Source organism: Octopus bimaculoides, chromosome 13 (assembly GCF_046866305.1).
Source record: "Octopus bimaculoides isolate indiv1 chromosome 13, ASM4686630v1, whole genome shotgun sequence".
In the NCBI taxonomy this organism is placed as follows: domain Eukaryota; kingdom Metazoa; phylum Mollusca; class Cephalopoda; order Octopoda; family Octopodidae; genus Octopus; species Octopus bimaculoides.
In genome coordinates this window covers 486,310-497,621 of record NC_142940.1, presented here as the reverse complement: position 1 = coordinate 497,621, position 11,312 = coordinate 486,310, and the positions used below count along the sequence as shown (strand labels likewise).

Genomic DNA, 11,312 nt, shown 5'->3' with positions numbered 1-11,312 from the left:
ATATTAATTAAGAAGTCTTCAAATCGATAGGACATGGTTTAAGCAGTAGCAACCGAAGGAGAGGGCAAAAAACTATCAATATAAAGTATGAGAGTATGTGTAAACAAAGAAAATAATTTTGTACAATTATTTTCCCCAAAAAAAGTTAATTTGAATGAATTTCGCTGCTCTTTCTAGCAGTTTGAACAAACACGTAGAATTCCACCCGTGTGACTCGGGGTTATATTTCCTGCAACATCTAACTGTAATGCATGAGTTAACTCCCTTCCAACAACACAAAACAGTCTATTTGTTACCAAGGCAACTGTTGCTCTGTCTATGAAATGTCTGCTTCAATAATTTGTCAGGAACTTTAAATAATGGCGGAGAAGAAATATGATTTGCTTTTAATCAATACAACAAACAAAAACCACACGATCCAGCATCAGCCATGGTACGTTGTACAATATTATTTAAATATTACGATAATAGCCTCCTCCCCCGTTCGTCGTACACTTTGACAATAGATATGAACGAGCACTTGCTGGTGAAAGCGGTTTCTTTGTCGCTCAAACCTATTATCAAAGACGATCTAGCCGTGACCATCCACCCTTTTTGTATGTAAAGAACATCTCCTTATCCAATGTGTCTTTTTTATGAAAAACGATGGAGATTTAGAGGCTGTTTCTAGAAAGTTGGGAGTCATGTGTTGGTTAGGGCTAGTTAAAGCATTTGTCGGCACTATCACGCTATTAGATGTCAGAAGTGAAAGTAGTCGCTGTCTGTCTGCCTGTCTGCCTGCATGCCTTGTTGCTGGTCTGTCAGCCTGCTTGCCTGTCTGCCTGTCGAGCTATCTGTGTGTCCGTCTGTCTGTCTGTCTGCTGATTTGAGTTGATACTTTGGCTTACTTACTTACTGATATCTATCTACTATGTATCTATCTATCAATTATTAGAAAACACAAATTTAATATAAAAACATATTTCCTGAAATTGCAAATTATTTAAAATATAAAAATATAATTTTCAACAGAGAGAATTTATCAAAATAGAAAACAAATGAAGTTTGAAGTTAAGTTTCAAAATAAATGTGATACTTATGCTCCGTAGATACTTATACTCTGTAATGTTTCAAACGCATGGATATAGGTGTCGAATTTGTTCCAATAACCTCTGGAAGATCTCGTCCTTGAATTCGTAACGCCACATGAATTCTATTAGATGTGTTTGCAGTAAATTCCGGGTTGTCCCATTTTCTCTTTTGTTCTGGTTCTTGGCATGTTTCCATAGGCATTCGATGTGATTTGTTGTGGCAAATGTAACCGGATCAACAAAATTTATTGAATGGTTCACGGTTAAATGTCTATATCCTAGCGTGTTTAGTGTATTATATGAACGCCAGAGGTCAGAAATTATTGTTGTTCCTGGTAAAATCCGCTCTTGTATAATTTCTAAAAGGGTATCAGATGATCGATCTTCTACCGCAACTAAAAAACATCTTCTCGTATCTCTTTCTAACGCACCAAACACCCACTGCGTTTTAACCCGATGGCCAACATTATATTTTCTTCTAACAAACGCACTTTCATCTATCTCTACTATTCGGTTTGGTCCGCCTAACTTAATATTTTGCGCAATATAATACTCTGCACATACATCACGGCAGTAATTCCTCCAATCTGTTACAGCTACATTTGCTATACGACATTCCTGGCCTAAATTCTTAGCTAAATCTCCCTTAGCCCAATAATATAATATATCTATAATCTGCTCGCTTTTGAGTTTGCTATTATCTAGAAATGTTCCCTTTCTAATGGAAATCAGTTTTCTACAAGGCCTTCCACATGACCATATCATGCCATCGGACAAATTGTTTTTGGCCACTTCCCTCATGCTAGCTCCACAAGAGGGACATATTTTTTCAGTATTTAACAATCCGTATGTCTTGAGCCAGTGAATATTAGCTGCTGTTGTTGCGATGGCAATGTCGCGGTGATTAATTCCATTTGCACTGGGATATGTAGAAGTCATCGTGAAAAACCTGCAACTAATTTGTTCTCGTGTAGATTTCAATTTGAATTACGCGCGCTTTTGGGTGGGTATGATGGGTATATGTGATTTATTTTTAAAAACAATAATGAATAATGCAAAAATACATTTATTCATAAAGTTTAAACTGAACATGGAATGAAATATATTTATTTATAAACTTTAAACTGAACTTCATTTGTTTAAATTCTCGTCCACCTTACCTTCGCTTGTTTAAATTCTACGGAATTCTACAAGATGTTTCGAGCCTACACTCTTCAACACATATATATACACACACACGTAAACATATATACATTCTGTATGTGTGTGTGCGTGTGTGTGAAAGAGAGGAGGAAAAGAAAATACATTTTTTTTCCATCAAATATAATTCTTATTTTAAATAAAATGCAAAAGATCAATAAGTAGCTTCTAGGGTCCATTCCCCACCACCACCACCACTGCCTGGTTCTGGAGTGTCTTTATTTGGGTCCACTCTGTTATAAATATTTGGGCCAAATTATCTCCAGTCTGAGAAAAACTCGATATCTTAATGTTTTGTCCCCTATTTTACTGAACTCCACTCCAACTGAAGTTTCTTCCTCTCCCATATCCTTCCCCCTTGTCTACCCTCTTCTAATAATTGTCTCAAAGGCCCTGAATATGTTATGAAGTCAGACCCTTTCTCCTCTTCTAAGGGCCATTAAGAAACTATTTTTAGAAATTTAGACTTCAAGAGAATAAAGAGTTGAAGCTGGAAATAAGAAGTAACTTAACTGTTGGATTATCAGGGAATGTTAACTTTAAGAGACTGGCGTCTTACAGGACTGATTCCATCATCGGCCAGTGGAACCTGCTTCTGGTACCTACATCATCCTATACTATCATCTCAGTTGAGTTTTTTTGTTGAAGAGATATGGGCACCCAACAGGATTTAAAAAAAAAAACATCAAACAAAAGTGACAGCAGGAAATGAATTCCCTTGAGAGCCAATCACAGCCCTGTTCTATGGAGGAAATGGTTCCACCAGGACTGAACCATTTCAATAGACTTGTTCTATGGAGGAATGGTTCCACCAGGACTGAAACATTTCAACAAACCTGTTGAAAGCCCAGCGTCAAGAGGGGAGGAAAAAAATCGGTAAAAAATCCAAGTCTCTTGCAACAGCGAAAATGGTCAAGGATCTTGTCCTGGTGGGTGATTTAGATATTGAAGATAAGCAGGTAAGAGACTAATCAAACCTTGATCATGTTACCAATCTATGACAGGAGTTCATCACATTGATAAACAAATATTTGAATAGTTGACATCCATTTGAAATATTTCTGATTAAATATCTTTGGTCTCTACCATTTTCTGTATTTGCAGGTACAAAGAAAGACTTAAAACCAAATATCTGAAGCCCCTGAAATCAAAAATTCCATCAAAATCTTTAAATTGGAAAAATAAGTTTCTATTGAAAAATGGAGTGAATGATTTCCGAGATGGTTTACCCCTCATAACTGATGGATCATACCTTAGTCAAGTATTTCACTCTATTTTCAACATTATTTTTAGTTTAGAAACAATACAAAAATGTGTTTTTTTTCATTAAAACTCTTTTAATTAGAAGAAATGAGGTTAATTAGTTTTATCTATTCTATTTTTTTAATCTTCTGAAAGACAAAAATATTACTTTGAACATAGGGTTGCTGTTAAACAACTATACACACATTTAGAATTTTATCCTGTATTATAGATTTCTTAACATTGCTTATTCTGATCTTCCCCATTTTTTATTATTCTAGCCAAAAAGTCTTGCAAAACTAAAAGAAGAGGTACCAAAATATCAGCGCTTTACTAAAGAACAAATCTGTTACTCCAAGAAATTCCCCCTTGCTGAGGAAAGATGGAATAAACTTCAGCTGTTAGAATACACCTTACTGCAGCATCCGTTAGCTTTGTTTCCACATCTGGAATTGTGTGTAGACAAGAAGGTAAATATTATGGTTTGTCTAAATTACTTTGGAAAACATTCAGAGAATTATTTAATCAAGTCTTGAAGTATTCCATCTCAGCTGTGGACCATGTCAACATGGCTGTGGTTCATGGCATATCCTCCATGTCAGTGTGACTGTCTCCATCTCAACATGGGTTGTCTTTATGCACGTTCTCTTTTCAAAGAAAAGGAGTAGATAGACAACCGACAACTGAAGAAGTGTCATTTCTCTGTGTTTACTTGTCCTGTTTTCCATTTTTTCTTCTTGGTGTTTACATATTTAATATGTTGTCTATGTATTTCATGTTGTTTGCACTGTTGGTAACGTCCTGTACCCATATATACTTATATATATATATATATATATATATATATATATATATGATAGGATTGCTTTAATATTCAAGGGGTAGTCTGAAGTATCTAAGCAACCAGGGGATAATTAAATCCGAAGGCACTCCTGGAGATTACTTGTGTGGGTTCTCCACTTGATTATATATATATATATATATATAGATAACGACACACACGTATGTGGGACAATGACAGTGTGACATGTTACACCTACAGAAAACTGGGAATGCATTAATATTGTGAGAAGGAAGGAATTGGTGAAATGTTTGGAGTCGGTTCTGGAGTGGAGGGAAGAGGCCAGACAAATAAAGGAAGGAGGAGAGACGTTGATATGAGACCAGACGGCTGTGAGGTGCAGAAGCCACAATAGAAAGTACAAAGAAAGGACATAGTTTATATGTGTCCTCGGGGTTAAAGTAGCAAGGCTGTGATTGATGCCAGCATGGCTAGGGTCCACATTGCTGTCATCTATCTCTGCAACATCATCATCTTTCTTATAAACTGGTCTTAAAGAACTAACAACCATTTTTGTCCTTTTAGGTGTTTCTGGATATTGTCAAACTGCTGGACCCTGAAATGTATAATCCCCAAAGTCCTGAAGAAATGGATACTTCCACCAAGGACGTTACCGAGATGAAGATTATTAATCAGTTTGCCTCTAATATTATTCAACCAAACTTGAATGAAAATGCTGCAAACCATCAAATGGAAGGACAGAAGAAACAATTGGAAAACAAATCTTCGTTTGCTAATTCTGTTCCAGTTGCCAACTCTAACAAGTGAGTCGTCAATATTTTTTTTTGTAATCTTCTTGTACACAACAACGGAAACAGTGATGACATTGACTGTTTCTCTCAGACATTCTTCACAGACTAATTACGCTGTTTGCTAATTACTTATTCCTTCATTAGGAATTACAAACTTCTTTGTTCGGTCAAGCAGAATGAGTAGAGTTACCTCCCTTGTTCAGGAACTATAAAATGTTTATCCAACTTGGATTCGAACTATGGCCCTTTTTCCACTTCCACATGTTGAAGCCATAAGATTACCCTCCACCCTCCCTTTTCTCTCTGTTACAGTTGGGGGTGAGAGGAGTGATTGAGCTGCTTTGTCATTGAGTTTGTTGTCTACTTTCAGTGATGGTGAGACCTTGCGTAACCCATATCGGTGGCTGACCACGAAAAACGAAGACAAAAACAAAGAACAAAAGAAAGGAGACAGAATATCAGATGCACATGTAAGATATACTCATGGCACAAATGTACACCATTTGGGTGATGGCATCAACATGTGTGTGTGTATATATATATGTATACACATATACATAGAGATTCTGTTTGTGTGTGTGTGTGTGTATGCATATACATATAAGGTTATAAGACACACACACACACACACACACACACACACACACACACACACACACACACACACATTCATACATCCTTGCATACATGGACATGCAAGATATACAAACAACAACACTTGTTGAAATGTTATGTCATCAATCATGGTTTTCATTAATTACAAATGGTTGAAACTTCTTGGATCCACAGACAGTGGATCTTTCATTGTGTCTGCGGCGTACCACATATTTACCACAATGAGATTCTACCACTTCCACAACTCCAGGCACTCAGAAAGTATAGTTGATGTAGGAGAGTTTGTGATTCTCTGGTCCCTTGCATGGATGAGTTCCCTGTTGAAGTGCTTCTATGTGGCTGAAGTCTTATTGATCACCAACAGATGAATATAACCTTAGACATCATCTTCTATTTTCTCCTTTGTCTCTCTTTCTCTCTTTTATATTTGGGTTGTTGTTTGATCATCATCAAATTTAATGGACAAATTATTATATATGTCAGTCATTTGACGGTCCACAAATAAAACATATTACATTTGACAGATGTGCTGTCATATATATTACATGTGTCAGTTTATAAAGCAAGTGTTTCTGTTATTGTGTCTTCCAGAATGATCATGTGAAAAATGTTATCCAAGAATTTTGTGAATGGGTATCAAGTCTTGGAGGAGACAACAGTATTGATGAATCAACGATTAATGCACTTTTTAGCAACGATTATGAAAATAAACCAACTCTTTCTGTTCCAATTGAAATTGTTGACATTTCTCAAGGCACACACCATAACCTTGATGTGTCAGATAAAGTTTACCAAAACCATAAACCTATTCAAAACAAAACATTGAAACAGAGACCGGCTGCAGTAAGAAAGTTTTTCACTCTTTCTTTTTTTTTTTTCTCTTACAAAACTTAAAAGGAATTTGCTATTATCTTTTATATCTTACTTATTTAAGCCATTAGACTGTGGCCGTGCTGGGGCACCACTTTGAAGAATTTTGAGTCAAATGAATTGACCCCAGTACTTATTCTATCGCTCTCTTTTGCCAAACCACTAAGTTATGGGGGATGTAAACACACCAACAATGTTTGTCAAGCAGTGAGGGTAGGACAAACAGACACAAAGACACACACACACACACACACATCATGTTATCCAATCGAATACCTTGTGGTATTGATTCCAGGTCTATACACAGTGAGTTCAAACCTAGTTAAGTTAACTTTACCTTTGACCATTCCAGGGTTCATAAACAAAATATTTATTCAGGTGTGAGGATTGGTGGGGGTCATTAGAGTGTTTGATCTGATTCATTGTGTTCTGAGCTCAAATTTGAGCCAGGCACCTTGTAAGGCCAGGACGAATCACTGACCACAGGAGCAACCAGTCTGACCTGTGATTGGTCAGAGTAGGCAGGTAGAACTGCAACCAACAGAGATAAGCTGGTCATGGCATGTTGAGGCCTTCATCCTGCACTGGGTTGGCAACAGATGAATAAGAATGGAAATTCTTCATTGACAGAGTTTGTCAGTTTTTGTTTGTTTATATGTCTATGTGTAATTGTGTGTGTGTTTATATGTCTATGTGTTTATATGTCTATGTGTAATTGTGTGTGTGTGTGCTGTTGCGTATATGTATGATGCTAATGTATTCATGTGTCCATTTTCTCAAGACAATAATTTTTTTTCTGCCAGAAACCATCAACACTTCCTCCATTACCTCACAAGAACAGTAAAAATCACACAGAGCAAGTTTCACCATTTCCAACTAAAAGACCAGTGTTTGGTGCCTGGTATCTTCCAGTAAAGGCATGGAAGAAAGAAGATAATGAAAACCAATTAGAAGATTCTAAAGAATTACCAAGTGAAGAATTATCAGAGAGGAAAAAACTTAGTATTAGTCTGGTAAATTTCTCTCTTTCTTTATGTTTATACACTCACACACACACACACACACACACACACACACACACACACACATATACTCACATAAAAGGACACCCTTTGATCATGAATGGACCATGGATTTGTACCCAGGAAGTTCCCCTCCGAGGCACAAGTGAACTGGAGCAACATGAAAATAAAGTGTCTTGCTCAACAACACGGTCAGGGAATCAAACTCACTACCTCATGATCGCGAGCCTGACACTCTAACCACTGAGTCATACAGGATGGGCCAAAAGTTATGCACAAAATAAGTTCAATTCTCTCCAGAATTGTCAGAGACACGTTTCAATTTTCCTAAAATTGAATAGAATAAATAAAATAATGATCAATACACATGTACTTGAACATGAAGAAAATAATAATAATAATAATAATAATAATAATAATAATGATGATAATAATAATAATAATAATGATGATAATAATAATAATAATAATGATGATAATAATAATAATGATGATGATAATAATAATAATAATGATGATAATCATAATAATAATAATGATAATCATAATAATAATAATAATAATAATATGTCAAATGTTTTGGTCTTAAGTTCATTGTTAGAGATATGAGTATGGTACACATAATAATCTTTGGTTATTTCTACAGAATAAGAAAATCATAATATTTTATTTCACAGAATTCCAAACTGTCTTTGCTGTATTGTTCACAGGCATTTTTAGATTGGATCAACAACCGAGGATACAGGAAACCAGAAGTAAGTTCTGCTTTTGATTTATCAAACATTGGTGTGTTAATGCATGTTGTGTAATCCTTTTATATAATTGTGTTAACACACAGTTATCTATATATATAAAAATGAGAATGTCTGTCTGTCTGTCTGTCTATCTGTCTGTCTGTCTGTGTGAATCCCTAAAACTCGAGAACTACGCAACCAATTTCATTCAAATTTTACACATGCCTTACTTAGGGTTCCAGTTGTGTTTTAGTCAAAAAAAATTATTAACTTCTTGCAGAGTTCGAGCACACGGCAACATAATATCTCCTCCACTATTTAAGTATTACATGTCAAAAGTGAAACAAAAACACTCATGTCAAATACTTTCACTTTAAAAATGAAACTATTCCACTAACTGAAACAATCACATTTCGATACTGTAGTGACAGATACTTTCACAGAGAGAGAAAGAGAGAGACAGAAAGAGAGAGAGAGAGAGATGTATATGTATACATATACATGTATATGTACACCATTTCGATATTGTAATGACAGATACTTTCAGAGAGAGAGAGAGATGTATATGTATACATATAGATGTACACGTATATGTATATATATATAGATCTATACATACATGTTTATGTATACATATGTGTAGATGTATATATATATATATATAGATGTACACATATATACATGCATACAGATATCTCTACATATATACACCCATCACACACACATACACATGCACACAAACACACACATTAGTCATTTGTTTTCTTATCCAAAACTACGTCAAAAGTACTGAATGGATCTTTATGAAATTTGGAAATTATATTCTTTGCATAACGGCCATAACTCCCATGAAAATTCATATATTTTTGATGTTGATTAAATTTTAACCCGAACATAACAGATGAGCATTATTTAGAAAATGATGTCACACGTTATCGAGGCTACCATTCTTTCTGGATGTGCAAAAGGGGATGACGTCTTTATTCCAAGAATTCCTCTTACTCCATCAGGAGCAGACATTCCTTTTACATTCAGAAGACTACAATTCCCCCTTCGTGTGACTTTTGCCATATCCATAAACAAATATCAGGGTCAAACACTGTCTGTAGCTGGTCTTCTCTTGGAAGAGCCCTGCTTCTCACATGGACAACTGTATGTTGGCTGCTCAAGAGTGGGCAGCAACAAAAAAACCTATTTGTATATGCTCCACAAGGGAAAACAAGGAACATAGTTTACAATGAGGTGTCATAATCACAACAGCAAGAAAGTATGTTCATGATCACCTTCTTTTACGAAACTTCATTGACTTTCATATATTTATATTGATATACATATATATACGTGTGTTTGGGTGCATGTGTGTATATACATCTCTATATATAAAGATGATGCGTAGTCTAGACAGCGTTTTTAGATTTCATTATTCTCTTTAACCCGGGCAACGCCGGGTATTTCTGCTAGTTATGTATAAAACAGTGTACATGTTACTGTGTGTGCAACAGAACAGTGTATGTATATAGTGAATATCTGTTATACATCAGTGTTCTGATGTATACACAGCATACAATAATTTGAGAACACTTTTTTTCCAAAATCTTAAGATTTATTTCATTTTTGTTTCAGTGAAATTTTGTCAAACTTTATATTTGTTGAGTCCAAAGAACAAACCAATATTTGGTTATTCCATTGAATACATCAATGTTTGAAAATAAGTCTCTTATTATCCAAACTATAATTAAATGGAATTGTTAGAACCCTCATGGCTTTCTTTTTTTTTTCATTTTTAGTTCTTGAAAGAGATTACACTTCTACAACAAAAAACCAAGTTAAAGAATGAAGAGCAAAATGTTGAAAGAGAAAAATCATTGAATTCCAAAACAATCCAAATGTAAAACAATTTTGAGAAATTTAAGATTCTTTAAATCATTTCGGAAAAGTTTTGTCTTTGTTCCTGATAAAAATCTTTTCTGGAATTTTGTAATAAATTCAGCTCAAAGAGATTTGATTCAAAATAAAGTTTTTAAATGTCAAATATATGTTATGTTTAATGGTAGCATTCACTGAAATAATGCTGTCACCTTTCCAATTCTGAACTTAAGAACAGTTCTAGCATATCCATCATTGCAAAGAACACTGTCAACACATCACCTCATGTCTTTCAGTCTTGTCTTTAACTATCATGATCAGTTTCAGGACCAATCTCCATGTGCTCAATTATCTTTTCTACATTCATTCTCAGAGTTCAGTTTTCTTTGTCACTTCATCCAGCAGTTGAGACTGTTAGAGACAGTGTCAGGAATCTTCCAACTTGACAGTATTGTCAGTGAATGCCATATTAAACAAACTTTTATAATCTTTTCACAGAGGGACTAGCTAGTCTGCTAAATGTCAACCCAACAGAGGGACCAGCTATCTGAATTGACAGTAGCTTGGTAGATAAAGAAATTAAGGGTATGAAGACAGGGAAAGCCCCCAGCCCATCAGGAATCACTGTTGAGATGTTTAAAATATCTGGCAGCGTAGGCTATAGTCTAGTCACCTGTATAGTCAACTAGGTGATACATAAAAGAGTCACACCCAATGACTGGTGTGGCAACACCATAGTCAACTGCTACAAAGGTAAAGGTGATGCATTAGATACAAATAACTACAGAGGTATCAAATTGTTGGATCAGGCGATGAAAGTCACGGAGAGGGTCATAGCCCAACTAATTAGGGAAAGTGGACATTAAATGATGATGATGATATTCTAAGCTCAAGCCATTCTTAGGCTGGATTTTACCATTCATTTTTTTTCAAGGTTGATAAAAGTAAAGACTAAGATCAACTTAAACACTTGAAGGCATTGCTCCAGCATGGGCACAGGCCAGTGACCAAAACCAGTAAAAGAATAAACCAATATAATTTTTTACAAAATTGTGCTTAAAGTTGAAAAATTGAACTTTTTTTTTCAATTATGTTTTTGT

At 35.2% G+C, this 11,312-nt stretch overlaps 1 protein-coding gene across 2 annotated transcripts; it reads left to right on the top strand.

Moving 5' to 3' along the window:
- The first annotated feature begins 266 nt into the window (after positions 1 to 266).
- Positions 267 to 10,378, top strand: LOC106871430 (uncharacterized). 2 transcript variants are annotated; one of them, XM_014917881.3, is made up of 9 exons: positions 267 to 433; positions 3,375 to 3,531; positions 3,794 to 3,982; positions 4,879 to 5,117; positions 5,476 to 5,575; positions 6,312 to 6,563; positions 7,394 to 7,603; positions 8,323 to 8,367; positions 10,134 to 10,378. In XM_014917881.3, exons 1-9 carry the CDS (start codon positions 360 to 362, stop codon positions 10,236 to 10,238), a joined length of 1,371 nt encoding a protein of 456 aa, XP_014773367.2. In that variant the 5' UTR covers positions 267 to 359; the 3' UTR covers positions 10,239 to 10,378. The 2 variants fall into 2 exon arrangements, with proteins under 2 accessions (XP_014773367.2, XP_014773366.2); XM_014917880.3 differs by having other exon boundaries at positions 8,290 to 8,367.
- The last annotated feature ends 934 nt before the right edge of the window (positions 10,379 to 11,312 follow it).